This window comes from Phocoena phocoena, chromosome 4, assembly GCF_963924675.1.
Source record: "Phocoena phocoena chromosome 4, mPhoPho1.1, whole genome shotgun sequence".
NCBI classification, from domain to species: domain Eukaryota; kingdom Metazoa; phylum Chordata; class Mammalia; order Artiodactyla; family Phocoenidae; genus Phocoena; species Phocoena phocoena.
Genome location: NC_089222.1, coordinates 72,950,764 through 72,973,273, shown reverse-complemented (window position 1 = coordinate 72,973,273; position 22,510 = coordinate 72,950,764). Strand labels below are relative to the sequence as shown.

The 22,510-nt window shown below is 43.3% G+C and overlaps 1 protein-coding gene across 1 annotated transcript; it reads left to right on the top strand.

Moving 5' to 3' along the window:
• Window positions 1-7,027: 7,027 nt before the first annotated feature.
• APOD (apolipoprotein D) lies at window positions 7,028-20,433 on the top strand. The gene is made up of 5 exons (XM_065876807.1): window positions 7,028-7,085; window positions 10,620-10,772; window positions 14,739-14,860; window positions 18,143-18,231; window positions 19,953-20,433. The coding sequence occupies exons 1-5, from the start codon at window positions 7,044-7,046 to the stop codon at window positions 20,186-20,188; spliced, it is 642 nt and encodes a 213-aa protein (XP_065732879.1). The 5' UTR covers window positions 7,028-7,043; the 3' UTR covers window positions 20,189-20,433.
• Window positions 20,434-22,510: the final 2,077 nt, after the last annotated feature.

Below are 22,510 nucleotides of genomic sequence, written 5' to 3'. Positions count from 1 at the left end.
CTCCCAGAAGGTATGTTCATGGAAATTATGTCGAATCAAGCAGGGACCCCAGACATCCTCTCTCAGGTTCCTACCCTTTTTGTGCCATGGACCCACTGACAACTCAGCAAAAATGTCCAATAATGCGTAAAACAAAACAGGATCGCAAAAGCATTCAATTTTATTGAAATGGGATTCTATCAACCTCCCATGGAGACCCATGGATTCCATATTACAAACACCTGATAGTCAAACCCTGGACTGAAAGCTCAGGAAACTCTCCAAAGTCACCCAGCTAAGAGGTAAGAGAGCCAAGGCAAGAACCCCATCGCCCTGTTCCCGAACCCGAGCTCTGTCCACCAATCTATTTATTATCTTAGAAAATTAAAAAAATCAAAACAGAGCTCTTACTGATTCTGGATTTAAAAATCCTGAATTAAAAAAAAAATCCTGAATTTTGGTCCCATTGGAAGGCTTGGAGGTGGCCCTGCCGGCCCCGTATATCTTCATAAGAACTGGCCTCAGTCTATATTGGATTACAAAACTGGACAAAGATTGTTTCCCAGCAAACATCTGGAAGAGCTTAAAGTCACAATAAGTTGACTGAGGTAACTGGTAGCAGATGTCCCAGCTCCTGGAATTTGTTGGATGACAGTGTTGGATGATGGACTAGATGGACGGGTTCAATCCCTTTGCTTTCAGGTGGCCTTTGTCAAGGAGTCTGGGACACTAGTTTCTGAGCCTGGTGCAGAAAACTCAGCCCTCCTGCTTGCCTCAGCATTTCTCAGGAATTAGTAAGCAGTTGGTATCATCCTTCTCTGCTGAGAAGGTTGGAAGGTATTAAACCCCTGGCCAATCTCTCAGTGAACCCTTTCACCCCTTTCTATTGCTGGGCCAATAGAACATAATGGTTAAAAGTATGGGTTTGGAGTTACACGTTAGGATTTAAATTCTCATTTCATCACTCTAGAAAAGTTGCATGACCACATCTTCCCACCTCAGTTTTTTCATCCCTCTAATGGGACTAGTACTAATGCCTGCCTTGCAGGGTATGTAACAATTAGAGCTAATATATGGAAAACACCTATACAGGACCTGGTGTTGCAGTGTTAAATAGTCAGGAGCTATGATTACAATTAGTCCTAGGTTGAACCCTGCCCCTTCCCAACTCTGTCCCTTAATAAATGAAGCAGGTGTTAAGGCAGGTGTCATTAGCAGAGTGACTGTGTTCAAGGAAACCCATTTACCATGATCAGAGCAGAATTGTTGAGTTTCTCCAACATATCTCAGCAAGATAAGTGACTTGACCACAGTCACACAGAGAGAAAACCCCACATCTTCTTACCACCAGATCTACATACCTCCCTGAATCTGGTTGCCTCCCCTCTGCATCCCCTCCTGTTTCTATGGGCCCAGAACCCTTGCTCCTCTCAAAAGCCAGCCTCTCCACCTGTGCTCTGGATCCCACTCCCTCTCTCCTGCTCAGGATTGCTCTTGCAGTCTCCACCCACCTCTCCTACAAAGTCAATATTCCTCCTTTACTGGATCAGCCCCATGTGCATGCCCTGAGCATCTTCCTCAACCTCCATGTCTCCCGTCAGCTACTAAACTCATTTCTCTATTTTCCTCCAACTTCAAAACTGAGTTGCTGTTTCCAATTCCCTTCCTCAACACACTCAAATTGGACTTCTATTCCCATTATCCTCAGAGACTACTATTGTCAAGGTCACCAGTGACCTCCATTTGCTAAATCCAGGGGCCGCTTCTTCGTTATCTTCTTTGAACTTTCAGTAAAAGTTGATTATTTCCTCCTTCTTAAAACATTTTCTTCCCTTGGCTCTGTGATAGCCCACTGTCCTCTTTTACTTATGTCTCCTTTACTGGCTCCTCCTCTAGTCAGTCTCTCTAAGAGCATAGTAGGGATCTGTCCTGAGCATCCTTTTCTCCCATTACTGTGTGCTCTCCCTTTGTAACCCCATCGAGTCCCATGACTTTGAAGACCATCTATGTCTGGGATCCCCAACCCCCAGGTCTCAGACCGTTACCAGTCTGCAGCCTGTTAGGAACCGGGCCGCACAGCAGGAGGTGAGCAGTGGGTGAGTGAGCAAACCTTCATCTGCCGCTTCCCCTCGCTCCCCATTGCTCCCCACTGCTCCCCATCGCTCCCCACCACTCCCCACTGCTCCCCATCACTCCCCACCGCTCCCCATGGCTCCCCATCACTCCCCATCACTCGTATTACTGCCTGAACCATCCCCCCAACCTCCTGTCCGTGGAAAACTTGTCTTCCAGGAAACCAGTCCCTGGTGCCAAAAAGGTTGGAGACCGCTGGTCTATGTGCTTATGATTCCAAAATCTCTGCCTCCAGCCCTGACTTTTCCCCAAATCTTGACTATCCAACTGCCATCTTCACATTTCCACATGGGTGTCTAACAGGCAACTCAGATATAACTTATCCATGAAAGAATTTGAGTTTTCCTCCCAAACTTGCTCCTTCCTCAGGCTTCCTAGTTTTAGTCATTAGCGCGAGCGTTCACCCAGTTGTTCAACCTATAAATATAGGAGTCAGTCTTGATTCCCTCTTTTCTTCATTATCTATATTCAATATATCAGCAAATCTTGTCCACTTTATCTCCAAAGCATACTCCAAATTCATCTACTTCTCTCCATTTTCATCACAGTCACTGTGGTCCAAGCCACCATTACCTGAATGACTGCAATAGCTTCCCAGCTGATCCATCTGGAACCATACTACAATCCACACTTGACAGGGAAGCCTGAATAATCTTGTCACATTCTTGTAGAATGTACAAGCACATGGCTTCCCATTGTACTTGAAATAAAACCTAAATTCCTCAAAGCAAGATGTAACATGGCTTCTGCCTACCTCTCCAAACTCACTTTGAATCACTTTCCTCCTCATCTCTCCACTCCAGCCACACTGGTCTTTCTGTCCCTTGAAAACCTGAAATCTATTCCCACCCTAGGACCTTTGCACTGGCTGTTCTTCCTGGAATGCTCTTCCCCCTGATCCTTGAATGACTGTTTCCTTTCCATCATTAACATCTCACTGAAATGTCAGTACTCAGAGAGGCCCTTCCTGACCACAAAACTGAAGTAGCCCACCCAGTCACTCCCTATCACATCACCCTGTTCTCTCATATATGTTTTCCTCTCTGTGTGTCTGACTCTGTTCTGGTTGGTAAGTCCCACAAGGGCTAGGACCTTGTCTTTCTTCTTCACCATTACATCTGCAGGACTTAGAACAGTGCCTGAACATGGCAGTGCTTGATATCTGTTGTCGAAAGAGTGAATGAATGGATAAATGAGTCAGTAACGGAGCTAGGACAAGAACCCAGGCCTCCTGCCTTCCAGTTCCGTGTTCCTCCCCCATGCCATGTCAAGTTGTAGTTTTCACCAGTTTGATTGCTTTCTTGCTGTTCAGCAGATGCTTGGCATCCTTCAACTCTCAGCTGGTTCCAGATCCTAGTGATAAACTAAACGGCCACAAAGGAGCAGGAAGGAGAGGAAAGAGGGCATCTGAATAAATCATGAAGTATGTGGTCATCCCCCAAAATAATGAGAAGTAAACACTCAGTCATCCAGTGACATTTAGTAAACACTTATTACCTACCAGGCATTAGGCAATTTACCAGGGACAAAAAGACAAACCTACTCTGAAGGATCTGACAGTCTCCAGGAGGAGATGGTGGCCCTAGTGGTGATGCTTGACATGGTGTGATGGGCCTGAGACCAAAGTAACACGTACTGTGGAAACACAAAGTAGAGAGTGATGAACACTGCATGGAGTGGGCAAGAATTCAGGGAGACAACCAGAGAGTGGAACTTCTGAACTGAGTCTTAAAGAGTGAATACCTGCTATTGAAAACTCATAGTCTGGGTTTTCACATGGAAAGTACAGTTGTGCTTCCCCTTCATTTTACTTGACAAAAGAAAAATCACTTTAGAAAGGCATACAGGATGACTCTGGTAGTTGAAAGAACCACATATTAATAAACAGAGAAATTTCCATCTGGGAAGCTTTTTTATTTTTTTAAGATGGGATAGTTCTCTATTTCTTACTACAAAAAGTCCACAAAAACAATTTCATCTTCCCTGAGGGTCTTATGGTGAAACCACTGAGGCAATTACCTACATGATGAAAGATCACCCAACTAAGGAACTACTTCCTATAAAACCACAGGCCATCCCCTTGAAGAAATGTGCTGTCATGTAGAAACGAGGTTTTACAGCAGGTGAAAGAATGAAGTAGATTTATGTGAAGAGATACATTGATCTCAATGAGATACATTATTACGTAAAGACAAGAAAGCTTCAGTACACTGGATATTGTTGCTACTATTGTTATTATGTTGGGATCTGTCTAGGACTGTGGAGAATAATAAGTGCAAATGTTAACAATCTCTGAGGTGTGGGATTATGAGACACACTTTCTGAGGCCTACATTTTGGTACTATTTTAATTGTTTACAACAAATTGCACTCTTTTGGAATTTAAACATGAAGACTGTTTAGAACACAGTTCTGATTGGTTTTATAATGCTTAAGAACTTGTGCTTGTCTCTACATTCCAGAAACATATAAAAAGAGGATTTCCCTAAATTATATCGTTTGCTAACACCTGCAGAAAAAAATAAACTGAGACCCAGAAAGATAATGTGATTTTTCTCACACTATGACTCCTAGACTAGTACCTTCAGCTCCACAGTTCTTGATTTCATGCTGAGGATTCAAATATATGAATATATCAATCTTAACGTACACATTTGGAAATTTAGCAATATTGCTTTGTGGAAAACTGTGCAACGGTTTATTGTAATAGTTACAGGCCAGTACTTTCCCCAGAAAACAATTCAAATAGAAGTCTCTTGAATATTACCTCTAGTCCTTGTGCATATCTTAGAATACTCAGTAAATTCTTTGAATAGATAGGTCCCTTCCATTCAGTTTATAAGTAGTTACTGAGCACTTACGATGTGTTCTAGCCACTAGGGGTACGGCAGTAAGAAAATGAGACAAATTCTGTACTTGTGGAGCTTAGATCCCAGTGGGGAAAACACCATAAGCAAGAAAAAACATAAATAAAGGATATAATTTCAGGTAAAGATATAGTAAGGATATAATGAACCAAGTAAAATGATAGTGACAAGAGTGCTATTTTTGAAAGGTCAGGAAGGCCCTTAAAGGAAGGACATTAGATCAGAGACCTGGATGAAGGAGGGAGCCACGCAGGAGTACAGTCAGAGTCAGTGCCCTGAACAGGAAGAAGAATTCCTTCTTTTCCTGAAAAAGTAAAGAACATCCCAAAGAAAGAGCTCTCAAAGTTTGGTATGTTAAGGTTTCACTCTTGTTGCTGTTGTTATAAGGTTTAAAGGTCTAGTGCTGTAAATTTCTCTCTATTGCTTACAAATTTGACCATGAATTTTATTTAGGAATATAAGTCTGGTACAAAAGTAGTGTCTTATCTATGTGTCACCTTCTGCCAGTGTGGTGTATATATATATACATACATACAATGGAATATTACTCAGCCATAACAAAGAATGAAATACTGCCATTTGCAGCAACATGGATGGACCCAGAGATTATCATACTAAGTGAAGTAAGTCAGAAAGAGAAAGACAAATACCATATGATATCACTTATATGTGGAATCTAAAATACCAATTTATCTACAAAACAGAAATAGACTCACAGACATAGAGAACAGACTTGTGGTTGCCAAGGAGGAGGGGAGGTGGGGGGAGGGAAGGATTGGGAGTTCAGGATTAGCAGATGCAAACTATTACATACAGGATGGATAAACAAAAAAGTCCGGGGCTTCCCTGGTGGCGCAGTGGTTGAGAGTCCGCTTGCCGATGCAGGGGACGTGGGTTCGTGCCCCGGTCCGGGAGGATCCCACGTGCCGTGGAGCAGCTGGGCCCGTGAGCCATGGCCGCTGAGCCTGCGCGTCTGGAGCCTGTGCTCTGCAATGGGAGAGGCCACAACAGTGAGAGGCCTGCGTACTGAAAAAGAAAAAAAAAAGGTCCTACTGTATAGCAGGGGAAACTATATTCAATATCCATGATAAACCATAATGGAAAAGAATATATATTTTTATAACTGAGCCAATTTGCTGTACAGCAGAAATTAACACAACGTTGTAAATCAACTATACTTCAATAAAATAAAATTTTAAAACCTTCTGCCTATCACAAAGGCACAGAATCCAACGCCTAAGGGTCTTTCCAAAGCTGTTCATTCCACAGAGAGAGACGAGGCCCAACCGAAAGTGCCCCTGGGCTTAAATCTGCTCCCCGTCCCCACTCCCACCTCAAGCAGAACGGGCTGCCTAGAATATGTAGCTAGGAGAGTCATCCAAGACTCAAGAGAGAGGAGTGCAGAAGACACCTTTGGTGTTCTCAGCTTTTAGCCCCTACACACCCAACTCTGGCGGGGACAGAAATGACAGTCTATCCTTCACAGTGGGGAGACTGAAGCTCAGAGAAGTGGGTGGCTTGCCCAGGATCACACAGAAAGCCAGCTCTGTTTGCTAACCTTCTCTCTGTTGCCTGCGTCATGTTCCAGGCCAGGGACCACATGGGTGGAATTCAGGCTCCATTTTCAGGAAATGTGAATGTTGCTTTTTCATTTACACAAAAATGAAAAATAAATAACAGATGTTTGAACACATGTTGCAACTCATCTTACTGGAACTTAAAAGTGCATTCTGACTGAGAAAGTTAAATTAGAAAATCCACACAGCAAAAAAGATGTTTTGAATGAAATGCACTTTGTCTTTCTCTCTCTCACACACACACACACACACACACACACAAACAATATCTCGTTGTTTCTTCTTCAGGGAGCAGCTGTGAAGGAAACTGGGGGAGGGAGATGAACATAACATCCCATCTTTGTGTTTCATACAGAGCGAAGCTTTTAGGCCAGCCTTCCTGAACTGGAGGGGGTGTGGCATGCATTAAAATTAAACATCAATGACCTGAGAAGCTTATAAAATAGCTTGGGAGAAGCCAGTCACCAAGAGAAGGCGTCTCGAATTGGATGATTTTGCATGTGGAAACTGCTTTCATCTTGATAAAAAAGGTATGTACTGTGGTATTAATTTTCATTTATGATAAATAATGCTTAAAATAGAGACAGTCTTGAGTTTTCATTGCCCCTTTTCAGCTAAAAATTGTAACTAACACAACTGAGGACCTTTGGCCAGTTGCTTTGCCGACTTGGTCTCATTTTTCCATAAACAACCTTACGAAGAAGATATTGTTAGTGCCATTTTTCAGATGAGGAAACTGAAGTTCAGATAAGACCATCAACAAATGCTGCCAACGCAGTGCTGACTCACCTCAAAGTCTTCTGCTGGCACTACGCACCCCCCTCTATACTATATGAGACAATGAGGAATTGTTCCATACACCAATACTGTGATAGATGAATTCTCAGGGGGTTGTTATCCACTGTGCATTACAGTAAAATTGACCGAAAAGTGAATTGGAATGCACTATGTGAATAGAAAATGCATTTAATATTAATAGAATTAATTATTATTAAATTAAAGTAATAGAAAATACAAAAATATTTTCTTCAGAAGATATGTTTTCTTGTTAGATTCGATAGCGAAATGGTTTTTAAGACCCATTTACTTGTGGAAATGTATTTTTTTTTTTGGTCACGTGAAATCTAAAAGCCTAGCCCTTAATATTCTGCAGCTCCTTGAGACCAGGCACCAGGTCCAGGCTAACATGCAGGTGTGTAGACTCTTAGGAAACCTGACTTAAGTTCTGGCTTCACCGCTTGTCAGGAAGTAACCTCACTGAGTACAAAGAGAACTGTCAGCACAGGACACTTCCAGTTAGGGTGTTGTGAAGATTCAATGCACATATAAAATACTGAAGCCAGGGCTCCTCCCTGGAGAAGCTCAGTGAGTGTGAGCAGTGGTCCACAGAGTCAATTCTGGCCCTGTGTGGATGCACCATAACCTTAGTAGAATTATTTTTTAATTATTTAATATTTAGTTAAAATAATATTTAAATTATATCTTTTTTTTTAAGTATTTAAACTCTCCTCGTTAGGACAGTCTTCCCATTAGTATTAGGAGACAATGCAAAAATAAGTCATGCATACCCAAGTTCATAGATATATGTTAATAATGTGATTTACCCTCAGAAGGTGCTCAATAAGCACTGGGTGAAGAAGAATGCAAAAAAATGATGGATGTTATCGACTCTTCCTCTCACAAAAAGTTTTCATCATAGGAATAAAAGTACTGCAATAAAGAGGCATCTTTGGAAGGGTAGCAGGCAAGGGGAATTAGTTTTGCTCTGAAATCCTCCTACAGAGCTAAAGAACATGTTTCAGCCCACAATAGAACATTCTGTAACAAGATATTTGTCAGAGTAAGACGGCAAACTGACTTTTGGTGGGGCTGTCACGTGGTGAAATGAGATTTATCAGGTACAGAGGTAGATGTTTATTGAAGCCACCGAAGGTGAGCACAGAAGGAAGCATGGCTCAGGGTTGGGACAGAATGGAGAAGTGGAGATGGGGCCCGAGTCCCAGCGCTCTGCCCCTTCTGGGCCTCAACTTTCCCATCTGTACACCTGAGGGGTGGGGTTGGATAAATGACCTCTAAGGTCCTGTCCTGTTTGGGGGAGGGGGTGCCTGTAGAATGTGTGGCCATCCTCTGGGCTTAGAATTCCTGGGCAAGGCACTGAGCTTGGAGCCTACTAGGGGCCCAAAGCAGAACTTCAGTAGTTCTAAGAACCTCTTGGAAAGAAATGCAAATTTTTGTGGATTTAGGCTGGATTTTGGCATCCATCATCCCCCAAAAGGTTAAGACAAGTGTTGTTTACCTGGTGGTAGGGGCTGACGAGAAGTGGAGCCTCAGAGACTAAGGAAAGGGCCCCACAGCAGACGTGCTCAAGGCAGGGACTCAGGGACCACCTTTCCTCCCCCCAACCTCGCATCAGCTTTTACTCATTAGGTAACTGTTCTTTTGAAAAACGGACAACAGAACTTCCAGAAGAAAAGCTATTGATTATTAAAGGTTATTTGGAGGTTTAGAGATTCATAAGAAAGTGGTTATAATTATTCCTGTTATGACACATCCTTTTAAATATTCAGATCTGAGAACATCTTGCTTGCATTGATTCAGTCCTCTTCATCACAGGCAGAAAGGCAAAGCAAAGCATTGGAAATAGCTCCCGTGCCGCTACAGGCAAGGAGTCGCAAGGAGGAGAACAGACTGAGAGCAAGTCAGTGAAGAAGCAGGGAGCAGCCCAGGCTCCTACCCTGTGAACAGCACTGCAGCCCTCACCCCTGCCCACTGCCCCTCCTCAAAGAAGCTTCCACGCCCAAGGGTGCTGGGCTCAAATGCTTTTTGCACAATTACAAGTCAGCTACTGGTCCTTCTCTGGTTAAATGTACAGCATCTATGAAAAATACCCTCAACAGCATGTCAAAGGAAGGAAGGAAGGAAGGAAGGGAGGAAGGGAGGGAGGGAGGGAGGGAGGGAGGGAGGGAGGGAGGGAGGAAGAAAGAAAAAGAAATTCAGGAAACACAATATTTTGCTTCTGCTTTTCATAATAATAACTAGCATTTATTGAGCATTTTCTCTGTCAGACACTGCTCTAAATGCTCTCCTTATACTTTCTCATTTAATTCTCATGAAACTTCATGAGGTTGGTATGATTATTATTCCCACTTAATAGCCAAGGAAACTAAAGCATCCATTGGACACAATTATACTTAGTATGTGCAGAGCCAGAATTCAAATCCAGTCAGGGTGACCCTGTAGTCCCCAGCACGCTGCTCCCTGTTAAAGTTCCCAGGCCTAGGGCTTCCCTGGTGGCGCAGTGGTTGAGAGTCCGCCTGCTGATGCAGGGGACACGGGTTCGTGCCCCGGTCCGGGAAGATCCCACATGCCGCGGAGCGGCTGGGCCTGCGCGTCTGGAGCCTGTGCTCCACAACGGGAGAGGCCACAGCAGTGAGAGGCCTGCATACCACCAAAAAAAAAAAAAAAAAAAAAAGTTCCCAGGCCTACTCTTGGGTTGGTAAACAGCCAAGCAGATGGGAGCAGGGTGGGGAAGTGGAGTCAGGGAGGCATTTCTTTGATGAATCTCACAGGGCACTAAATGTAGTGAATGGTTTGTTTTTGGTTTTTTCTCTCATGGTTCACTTGATGGCTTCACTCTACCCCTTTGCCTACCCATCCCCAACACACACCCATTGTTTCTGTTCATACAATGAGTACCTACTGCACCTGGCACTGCGAGGTTCTGTGGGTGAGTCCAGGGAGAATCAAAAACGATGCCCGTCCTTGAAAAATGCATAATTAAGTGTGTAGGGTCAGGGGGAGCTGGCAAAATAAATCCAACAAACTCTAATACCAGGCAGAATGTGTTCTAATGGTGGCACAAAAGCTTCTGGAGAGGCTCACAGGGGTGGAGGGCCTCACAGTGACACTGATGACTGAGGTGGCCCTGGGGGATGAGGGGCTCAGATGGGCTGAGTGGGAGGCTGCACACAGAGGGACCGGCCAGCCCAGAAATTTTCCTCTGGGGACTCTGTCCCCTCAGGAGACTCCGAGTGCCTCCAGCTGCTTTGTTCTCCCCACTCCAGGTCCACCTCCAGCCACCCAGCTCCAAGATGGTCCCAGCTCTGCTGCTGCTGCTTCCTGCCCTGGCTGGACTCTTAGGAGCAGCTGAGGGACAAGCTTTCCATCTCGGGAAATGCCCAAATCCTCCAGTGCAGGAGAACTTTGACGTGAATAAGGTGCGGTAAAAGGCTAACCTCCCGCTTGCTTTGCTGTCTCCTGTTTGCATAAGCATCCTACCAGGTTCGGTTTTATTTTTCTGCTTTAATGGCCACAGCAAGCCTTGGGGTAGGTACTTATCTTACTGGGAGCTCCCCCAAAGCAGACCCTGAGACAAGAACTGGGGAGCAGAGATGTTTTAGAAGATGATCCCAGAAAGCCTGAGTGGGCATGTGGGGAAACAGACAGAGAAGGCAGGAAAGCAGTAAAGCGTGAGTTCATGAGCAGGTTACTCTGTGAACAATGGGGTTCAATCCTGCTGGGGATCCTCTGAGGAAATATGTAGAATGTGCCTCAGGTTGTCCCACGGACGGATGTAGGTGGGCAGTGGGAGCTCCCATGGCACTGGCCAAGCCTGTGGCAGAGAAGGAGACCCAGGGGCTCCAGGTGAGAAGTTGGCAGTGTGTATGGGAAGCCCGCTGTGATGGAGGTGAGCCCAGCGGTGGGCTGAAAGGACATGGGACAGGGCACTGACAGCAGCTGCTGCAGAAGTATTATCCTCACTCTACAGCTGAGGAAGCTGAACGTCAGAGAGCTGAGCTTGCAACCCAGTCCGTTCACACAGCCAGTAAATGCAGAGCAGGCTTCAAAACTAGCCAGGCGTGCAGGACCCCCACAGGTTACGCAAACAGAGCCCAGGAGAGGACAGCACTCCCCCGAGGGGCTTTCTTGTTACCTGCACTAAAAAGATATTGATAGAATCAACTCCCCATTTATGGTAAGGATTGTCTTTTCACCTTATTGATGTGTCTTTTGAGCACAAAACTTTTTAATATTAATGATGTCCAATTTATCTATTTTTTCTTTTGTTGCTTGTGCTTTTGGTGGCCTATCCAAAAAAAATTGCCTAGTCTAAGGTTATAAAGATTTACTCCTATATTTTCTTCTAAGTGATTTACAGTTGTAGTTCTTACATTTAAGTCTTTGATTCATTTTAAGTTAAATTTTGTATATCATGTGATATAGGAGTCAAACTTCTTTCTTTGGCATGAGGATATCCAGTTGTTCCAGCACGGTTTGTTGAGAAGACTATTCTTCACCATTGAATAGTCTTGACACCCTTGTTGAAAATCAATTGACCATATGTGTAAGAGTTGATTTTTGGACCCTCAATTCTATTCTATTGATCTATATATCTATCCTTATACCAGCACAGTATAGTATTGATTACTGTAGCTTTGTAGTAAGTTTTGACATCAGAATATATGAGTTCTTCAACTTTGTTCTTCTGGCTATTCTGGGCCCTTTGTATTTCCATATAAATTTTAGGCTCATTTTGTCAATTTCTGCAAAGAAGCAAGTTGGAATTTTGATAGAGACTGTATTAAATCTGTCGGTCCATTTGGAGAGTATTGCCATCTTAACAATTTTAAGTCTTCCTATCCATGAACATAGGATGTCTTTCCATTTACTTAGGTCTCCTTTAATTTATTTCAACAATGTTTTGTAGTTTTCAGAGTATGTTTTATGCTTCTTTGGTTACATTTTTTCATAAGAATTTGATTCTTTTGATGCTACTATAAATGGAATTTTCTTAAATTAATTTGCAGATTGGTCATTGTAAGTATAGAGATACATTTTATTTCTATATATTAATTCTTGTATCTTTAACCTTGCTGAATTCATTTGTTAGTTCTAATAATTGTGTGTGTGTGTGTATTCCTTAGGATTTTCTATATATAAAACCCTGTCATCTGGAAATGGAGATAGTTTTACTTCTTCCTTTTCATAATTATCTTTAAACATTGCATTCTCCTCATAGAGATAGAGAAACGGAGACCCCCAAAGACAAAAAGACCTTCACAAAAATATTATGAGATCATGAGGGAACATGACATGAAAAGCAATCTTCCACCTCTGAGTTTCTTCCTTTCTGGAAAATCGTGTGTCCTCGTTTTTAATTATGGAGCATTAAAGTCACCTTAACAATAATAGAACTATTTTAAATGCATTGTATATAATTGGGATTTTCTGAGAATGCCTATGAAACCAGCTGACCTTTAAACTTATTCTTCAGTGCTTTAAATGCCTGTTAAGTTCAGTGACTTTAATTGAAAGATGTCCTTTAACAAATGAGTGAAAATTTATGCCCTAAATATGGGTAGATATTTTAGCAGAGAGCCAGGTGACCGAAGCAATACTGCTACCTATTTGCAGTATGCTCTCATTTCAAATTCTGACTTTTTTGAAGGTGACTGCATCTCCTTGATTTTGTTTTGTTGAGTAATACATTTTTAAATTTCTAAAATAATTTCAATCAATATTTTGACTAGGTAAATATATTCACATGGTTCAAAATTCTAAAGATGCAAAAGGACATACATCCTTTCCACCCCTATATCCCAGCCTCAGTTTTCCTCCCCAGTAGCAACCAGTAAAAACAGCTTATGGTGTATCTTTTGGGAGATAATATGTACATATATAAAAAAGCACATACATAACTGCAGTAGGAAGAATGATGTCCATGCCATATTCCCCAGAATCTGCAAATTGTTTCTTTACATGGAAAAGGGGATTTTGAAGATGTGATTAAAGTAATGGCAAGAGTATCCTGCATTATCAGGTGGGTCCAACCTAATCATTAGCAGCAAAGAACCTTACCCAGCTGTGGTCAGAGAGATGTGATGATGGAAGAAGAGTGAAAGAGATGCAGTGTGAGAGGGATTTGACCTGCTTTTGCTGCCTCTGAAGATGGAGGAAGGGATTCACAAACCAAGGAATGCAAACGGCCTCTAGAACCTGGAAAGGGCAAGAAGACAGATTCTCCGCTAGAGCCTCTGGAAAGGAATGTAGCACTGCCAGCACTTTGATTTTAAGCCAGTGAGACCCGTGTCAGACTTCTGATGTACAAAACCATGAGACCATAAATTTGTGGTGTTTTAAATTTGTGGTAATTTGTTACAGCAGCAATAGAGAACTGATATAATAACCTTTTCCCCCATTTTTACATAAAAGTTAGTTGAATATATACACTATTTTGCACCTGGCTCTTTTTCCATTAAATGTATCTTGGAGATAATTACATATAGCTCTTTTAAAAGAGGGTGTATAACATTCCATTGTATGGATGTACCATCATTTATTTACCCAGTCCCCTACTAATGCTCACTTAGGCCATTTCCTGTCTTTTATTATTACAAATAGGACTGCAATGAATAACCTTATGCATACATCGTTTCTTAATTTCAGGAGGATACCTTCTCAGAGGTGAAATTGTTGGGCCAGAGTATATGTAGTTTTAGTTTTGCTAGATATTGCCTAGTTGCCCTCATGAAGGCTGTAGATTAGAGCAGTCTCTATGCCCAGCAATGTATGGAAGCAGGAGCGTGCCTCTCTCCCCTCACCCTCACCCGTGCAGTTGCTCACTTCCTTTAAAGATGACTCTGTGCACCAAAATTATGGACAGAGAGCAAGCCCCCAGGGGAGGAATAATACAGGTCTTCTAAATCTTGACCACCTTCCAAAAGCCTTTGTGACCAACTCCCTGTGTGGGGTTATATGAGGAGAATTTAACCAACTCTGGAGACCCAACTCCCCACAGTAAACACATCTGACTTTGCACAGAATTCAAAGACGTCTTGGAGAATCATAAAATATTTGAGCTGGCACCTTACATCATCTAAACCAATCCCTTCCTTTTACAGAGTTTAGAATTTCAGATAGATTTTGACTGAAGGGGACACTGAAAGCATAGCTAAATAAAAAGCACTTTAGGAATGGACTGTGGCATTCAACCAATGCCCACACATCCGATTCACTTATTACCATTTGAGTCAATATCTTGCTCAGTGGCTGCTGGGAACAATGCAGCCCATTTTGCCTGGTTACCCCAGGAAAGGGCTCTGCTCTGAAAGACAACAATGGGGAAGAGTTTGCAGGTCCCCAGAGAGCCACAGGGTTTGCTCTGCTTGTCGTTGTCTCTGCAGTATCTTGGAAGATGGTATGAAATTGAGAAGATCCCAGTGAGCTTTGAGAAGGGAAGTTGCATCCAAGCCAACTACTCACTAATGGAAAACGGAAACATCAAAGTGATAAACAAGGAGCTGAGGTGAGAGGCTGTGCTTTCAAAGGCAACACACGTCCGGGAGGGAGCCCTGCAGAGACTGTCCTGGGGTGACTGGTGTCCTTGCCGTCTAGTGTGGGGAGGATGCAGACATTGCTGGGTCTGGGCTGCCTGCTCAGGACAGGTCCTGAGAGGAAAGCTTTTGGCAGGCAGGATGGTAGGGACTAGAAGTCACTCATTCATTCCCATGACCACTTGCTGAGCACCTTATTGTGTCCCACACCCTGTGAGAGGTCCTAGGGACTCCATGGTAACACAAACTGCAAGGTTCCTGCTCTCATTGCAAAACAGACCCTCTGGTAGCAAAGGACAGCAAAGGACCCTCTTGTCTGACCTCCAAACCAAGAGAGAAGCACTTTCTATATCGTCTGTTGATTGAGGGCATCCAGCATAACTTGAATCCTTCCAGAAACTGGGAGCTCAACATCTTCCATGACAATTTATCCCATCTCCAGACAGCTTTAACTCTTAGAAAACTCCTTTTCTTATTAAGCAAGAATCAGATACATACATAGTCACACTCTAGGTTGTGTGAACAGGAGAACCTCCAGAAAGATATTTTTCTATTACTTCTAACAGACTGATATTTGCTCCCAAAATTCATACTTTAGAAAGCAAATATAAACTTAAAAAGAAACCTAGGAAGAACTCCTACCTACCCGCCATCAACAAAGATAAGAGTAACAATAAACAATGGTAACTAATATTAATTAAGCATTTCCTGTGTGCAAGGCACTGTTGTGTATGTGTATGTATATATACATGTGTGTACATATACATCTATTTATGTATGTACATGTAAATGAGCATAGATATTCATTTAATCCCCGTAGCAACCTGAGGTTGGTACTATTATTAACCCTCTTTTTATGGATGAGGAAAATGAGGTACAGAGAGGTAAAGTAATTTGCCCAAGGGTCACACAGCTTATAAGTGATGAAGCTGAGATTCAACACCAGGGAGAAGTGAAATGGGGAAGAGACCAGAAGATATACGAAAGAGGCAGGGCATGGATGGTTGCCATTCTTGTTTCCTAAGTTGTCTGAGAACTGTGTTCAACTGCAAGAAAACAACTACCACCCAGCCTGGAAGTTACTCGGGCTCAGAGAGGCTTTGCATGGCCATCCTATTACCCATTAAGCTTCCTGTGAGCCACAGTACAATGGGCTGACTCTCTGACCCCGCATAAACCAAAGAAATAAAGTAAGAATCTTGAGCAACTCTAAAGAAAAATCCCACTCATTTCAGAGCCCAGTAAGGGCTACAGGAATTGAGATGCAGACCCCCAGAAGGTCTCACAGGAATTTTATAGGTCCCAAAGTAACAATGACTTTATTTGAAATATTTTGTCCCATTCTAAGGTCAAGAGTCAATGACACAGATCCCAAAACCCATCAGATGCCCCCAGCTCTCCTTCTGAGTTGGCCAGGAATCCTCTTTAACTGTACCCAGAGTATTAGGTCACTCTGCCTCTAGGGTCACTTCTACTTAAGAGCAAAGGCATATGGAGAAAGGTTTGTTAGTCAGGAAAATGATATAGATTCTGCAGAACAAGCAGGGGGCATGGCAGGGAGCCTGAGCAAAATATCCTTAGCCAGTGTCAGAATGCTGGGGCCAAAGCAGCTGGCTCAGGGCTGGGAGCTGAAGGGGTTAGGTGCCCAGTTTCAAATCCTGATTCTACCACTTACTAATGATGTGATCTTAGGTTAGTTATGGTGATTTTCTAGGCCTCAGTTTCCTCCTCTGTAAATTGACAATAATCATAGTACGTCCGTCCATAAGGCTGTGTGAACATTAAATGGGGTAACACATGTAAAGCACTTAGAACAGGGTTTAGCATGTGGTAATCATTTAATATTACCTATTATTGCTAATATGCTGCTACCCTTGAAAATCCAAATGCATTTTTCCTATGAACAAATTGCGAGTTTATGATCAGAGACTGGTATTTTGAAAACTGTCCTGGAGCAAAACATAAATGATGGTGAAAAGGGGGAAAGTCTGTTGGGAACAGACTGGTTTGTTGCTAAGCAACTGCATGCAGATAGAAATGGAACGTCTTCCGTCTTACAGGTTGACTCCCAGGTGAGAGCGGGGCACGGTCTCCAGCCCTACTCAGTGATAAACAGACTGTGCAATCCAGGAGCGTCAGAGAACATTTCCCACCCCCAACCCCCTTACCTGCTGCTTATTGTCTGGTTTCTAGGATATCCATCCCCACTAACCATAGCCTACTGACTTTCTAACACATGCCATTGCTCCAATTTTAGTTTGTCTGCCCCTCTGAGAACTGATGAACAGGAAGCTCCTCTGTTGGCCTGCTAGGAAGAGCACCCTCCTTCATAGCCTCAATCCCTAGGTCTTTCCCTTAGATCCAGGGGGTCATTGGAAGTTATCCAGAAATGGGGCCAGCTCCCTTCAAAAGAGTGAAAGTATTTCATCCATCCAAGCAAAAAGACCATCGCTTTTAAGACCCCACCATTTTATATACCACTAAAAAAGAAATGACACTAACAATTGTAAGGTGGCATTAATTGTAAGATGCACATTTCTTCACATCTAATGTCTCTGAGATCTGGATGCCTGGTAGAATCCCTGAAGTGAGGTAAATGTTTCCTCACTGCCTGCTTTGACCTGGCCTACGTCAGAATCTCCCACACTCGATCAGAAGCTTGCTGAACTGGATGGGGTCTCAGAGCTATGAACCCAGGCATATGAGCCCCTTTATGGGACAAATGATGCCACGTGATATCACTGAGGCCCAAAGAGGGGGAAACTTGGCAGATCTCCAGATTCCACGTTTTATATGATTTTCAGTAATCCAGTCAGCCCTTATTTTTTCCTTTCTCATTTTTAAAGAAGCAAATCTTTGTTCTGTGTTGGGTTGTTTTATTTGCTTGTTTTTCCCTTCCCTTTTCCTCCCTCTTGGTTTGGAGCCCAGGAGCAGCAAATGGCCTCGCAGGCTACTACATACACTCCAAAAAACAGTGTTGAAATACCAGGGCCTCACATATTATCCAGTCCTGGGGCATTGCAATTGTTGATTCTTATCACCCAAAAGCTGTCTTCCTCTGCTCTGTCTCAGAGACAGCAAGAAAGCAAAGGGGAGGGAATGGAATTTAGGACCCAACCTGTTTTCAAGAATCTCCTACCCAGAAATTGCAGTGTTGGCCACCATGATTGTTGGTGTCACAAATCTTGCTTTTCCTTGATTTGGGGCTTTTCATGAGTTCAGGTTTTTTGGTTTTTGTTTTTAACTCATTGCAGAGCTGATGGAACTGTGAATCAAATTGAAGGTGAAGCCACCCAGGAGAACATCACGGAGCCCGCCAAGTTGGCAGTTAAGTTTTTCTGGTGTAAGTATACACTTCTCGCAGGAGGTGTCAGGGACAGGAGATATGCAAACGGAAGACTAGAGCCCTGGGTCCGAGCACTCCCATCACATCTGAGTGTCACCCGTATTGATTCAATGCGTAATTATTCGTTGAGCACCTCCTGCCTGCCATGCGCTGGGCTAGGCCCTGGAGATGCAAAGATGAGCAAGACAGAGCTGGCCCTCGTCCCTGAGAAGCTTACATGTCAGTGTGGATACTGACGAGCACCCAGGTGATTTACTATAAAACTACAGTAAGTGTGTCAATAGAGGAAGCACAGATTGGAGGCCCCTGGGCATGAGCCGTAGGAGATCCAAGCCAGTCTTGTTTCCCAGAGGAAACTAATAACTGAAAAATTAGTAGTTATTAGCAGAACAACTAACATGTGAGAAATCTTGGAGGTAAGAGATGATAAGAGTGAAGGTAAGTTGGAGTCCTGGCTCTGTCTGCCATTTTCTAGCCAAATTGTTGGAGTTTCATTTGGGTCCACCTTCCCCTTAACTTTAACAAGCTGGGCAGTGAGTTTTCCTTGGTGTTTGGAAGTGGAGTTACTGAATAATATCCTCTGAACTGAAAAGGAACTTTGAGACTGGAAACGAAGCAGACAACTCCATAAAGAACTATTGTGGGTAGAATCAGGTGGACGACCCTCAGAGGCATTCACAGCTGCACTGCATTCCGCCAAAAGGGGTACAGGGGCACTTAAAGGAGCCAAAGCTGAAAGTAGAATGACTACTAAAGAGAAGTATGTCCACATTGACAGGAACTGAGGGGTTTTCCTCCCTGCACTCTCACCCCAGGGGTCTCATGACCATTAACCACCTGTGTCAGCAAAAGGCATTCGTCCAGTTTTCATGTCAGATGAAGTTTATAGGGAACGAATCTGGCTTGGGTGTATTCCTTGTGAGTAAGCTAAAGCTCAGACTCACAAAAAAAGGGAGCGGGTAGGACCGCAGGCCTAAGATGGAGCTGACAAAATGGAGCCAGTGTGGTTCAGCCACACACTTGACTTGGACCTTGGCTGTGGAGGTCACGTTCACAGAGGAAGTTTCTGGATTCAGATGGGGAACCTTCTCTCTTAAGGACCGTTTCAATGTTGAGCTTTCAACACTATACAGATGTCAATCAGTGAATCATAACCTGTGACCACCTGATTTACCGTAATCTTAAGAATGGTGGGATTTTTAAAGTTCGCACAATAAGAAAAACAAGCAGACCAGCATTAGCCCCTACCGCCTTCCGTAGGTGGGTTCTAGAGGAAGTGGTACAAACTTGGAAAGCCTGGGGCCCCTAACCTTACATTCTTGACTCCATTTAGCTAAGTGGTGGTTCCATACACACTAGAGCCGCCTGTTGGTCCAGGGGGTACAGCCAAACCTCCCAGGTATTATGGACTTCCAGGTACCAACCAGCAATCAGGGAGGGGGGGATCCAGAATTATGACTCTGAACTCTGGCTGCACACTGGAATCACTGAGGAGCTTTCAAAAGTACCAATAGCCTCCAGTTCAGAATTTGGGAGTCGCGGTGAGGGGAGGTAGGCCTGGTGTTTTTCAAAGTTCCCGTAGGATTCCCATGTGAAGTCACAATTAAGAACCACTGATGTAGAAGAATTAGAACCCCAGAGCCTGGCTTCCAGGGTCCTAGAGGTGAAGGTTTCTCTTGCTCTGATCCCTCCTAATACTGCCTTTCTCTGGTTTTCAGTCATGCCATCAGCTCCATACTGGGTCCTGGCCACCGACTATGAGAACTACGCCCTCGTGTACTCCTGTACCACAATCATCTGGCTTTTTCACATGGATCATGTTTGGATCTTGGGAAGAAACCCTTATCTCCCTCCAGAAACAGTGACCTATCTCAAAGATATCCTGACCTCTAATAACATTGACATTGAGAAAATAGCTGTCACAGATCAGGTGAACTGCCCCGAGTTCCTATAACCAGGCTCTAAAGGGAGGCTGCATTCACTCCATGTTCCTTCTTTTGCTTTGCTTTTCCCCTACACCACCCCTCATAAAGACAAACCAAACCACCACAGCAAACTATTACAAATACCAGAAGGGAAATGTGACAGCAGAAGCTAGTGGAGAGGAACTCAAGGCAAGTTGGCCCAAACACTTAGCCATGCACCATCCTGTTACCTTGCAAGCCTGATAATAAACTTGCTGCTGACCTGCTGTGCTCACAGTAGACTACAAATTGGACTAATTATTGGGAGTTTTTAATTCTAAGCTTATGTTTGGAAATCCTTAAGCAGTTATGTTGAAAAAAAAAAAAGAAGCACCGAACAATTTAAAGGTAACAATCTTGTTTCTAGAAAGGGAAAGCTGATGGCAAAGGCACATACCAGGTGACCTGAATCCAGGTGGCCCCATCCTGCAGTAGGCAGTCCATAGCGGGGAATCATTTGGAGTTTTTGAGTCTCTGACAGGCAGTTTCCTGGACGCATTTACTTTCTTATCAGGAGGTCTTCAGAGTCAGGTGAAGAATGGGACCATCTTGGGTCTGTGCAAGGAAGAAGAGACTCTATGAGGGTGAAGCTATGGGAATTTTTTTAAGAAAATAATTTTTGGGTCTTTTATTCAACTGATATTTACTGGGACCCAACTGCATTCCAGGCATTGAAAAATACAGAATCCGTCTCCTCCCACAGCAGCTCACAGACTAGGAAGAGAGATTGACAAGTAAAGACACAATTTTAATCCAAGCTGAGGGGTCCATAGGCAGAGGCATGTGGAGGGAGCCATGGGAGCTCTGAGAAGGTCTCAACCCCTGCCAGGCATAGGTACCCACAAGGTTATATAGTCACATCTCAGAGTGTCCCAGCTTCAAGGAGTCAGGAACCACCAGGAGTTTGTTGTTGTTGTTGTTTTTTACATTTTACTATTAAAATCAGAACAATCTCAAAATCATCACCCTGCGATTAATCTTAGGTCACATAACATTTGTAATCCACTAATGTTTTGGGAAATGAATAGAAGATGAGGCCATTTGATTAGCTTTTTGCATTTTCAGCATGAGTATAAAATATTTCCTTGAGCACTTGAGACGCTTCACTGATTTATATTAAAGGTTATAAAATTTCCAAGAAACTTAATATGTATAATTTTCACTTTCCTAAATAAATATGACCTCAAAATGTAGCTTGCTATTTGAAATTCCTAAAGGCTGAAAACCACTGGACAAAAAGGCGGTGATGGAGAGGTAGGTATTGAAGAAGAGCCTCTTCCCACAAGCTCGGCCTGCTGTTGCATCTGTGCTTTATCACACTGCCCACCCCACCAGAGGGTACCTGGCTCCTCTTCGAACATACATTTCTTCCCAAGAGTTAAGCTGCTTACCTCTCTCTTAGCTCATCAGACAAGCTATGACTGTGTTCCTCTTAACAGCTGTCTGGTAGCATCTAAAACAATGAACATGGCTACATTTGCACCTTTACAGTGTAGGTATCAGGGGTGATTGAACCTCAGAAAATGGGGGGAATTCAGAGGATAGCATGGGGGCACCACGTATCTAGAGGAAACATGGGGAAAAACAACAAAAAATCTAGAAGGGAGAGCAAGAGAAGGGAAATGGGAAGTAAACAGCAAAATAGAGACAGTAGTAAATCCCCCTGTGCCTATGTACCCATCAACAGCTCCAACAGTCATCAACATCTCACCAATCTTGCTTCAGCTATCACCCACCCACCCCCATTTTTTTTCATAGAGTGTTTTGAAGCAAATCCTAAAGAGCACATCCTATTATTTTGCCTGTTAGCTACCTAAGGATAAATCTCTAGCAGGTACAGACATTTCTTAAACAACAACAACAAAAAATACAAGGTTACGTTTTATATCCTGCAAGTGCTCAGAGAATATAATTTAATCTATGTAATTTAAAGATTATTCTATATTATCCAGATGAAAGGGAAGATATATGTACAAAAATGTTCATCATACTTTTACTCGTAGCAGCCCCCAAACTAAAAGGAGCTAAACTAAAACTAAAACAGATGAATGAGATCATGAATTATGGAACAGCCACTTGTTGTAATGTGGTGTACTCATTAAAATTCATAGTTATGAAGACTACAAGGCCACATGGGAGCTGTGCCTGCCCGCCCACACTTACCACCTGTATGTGTGTAGGGGGGGTGGAAAAAGGTGGAGGAGGGGAGGAAGAGGAGGGGTCCCGCATGTGGCCTTGCTGCCTGCAGAGATAGAGTCTGGAACGTGTGCTCTGCTTACCCAGCCACATCCGATAAGACCAAGGTGTGTCCA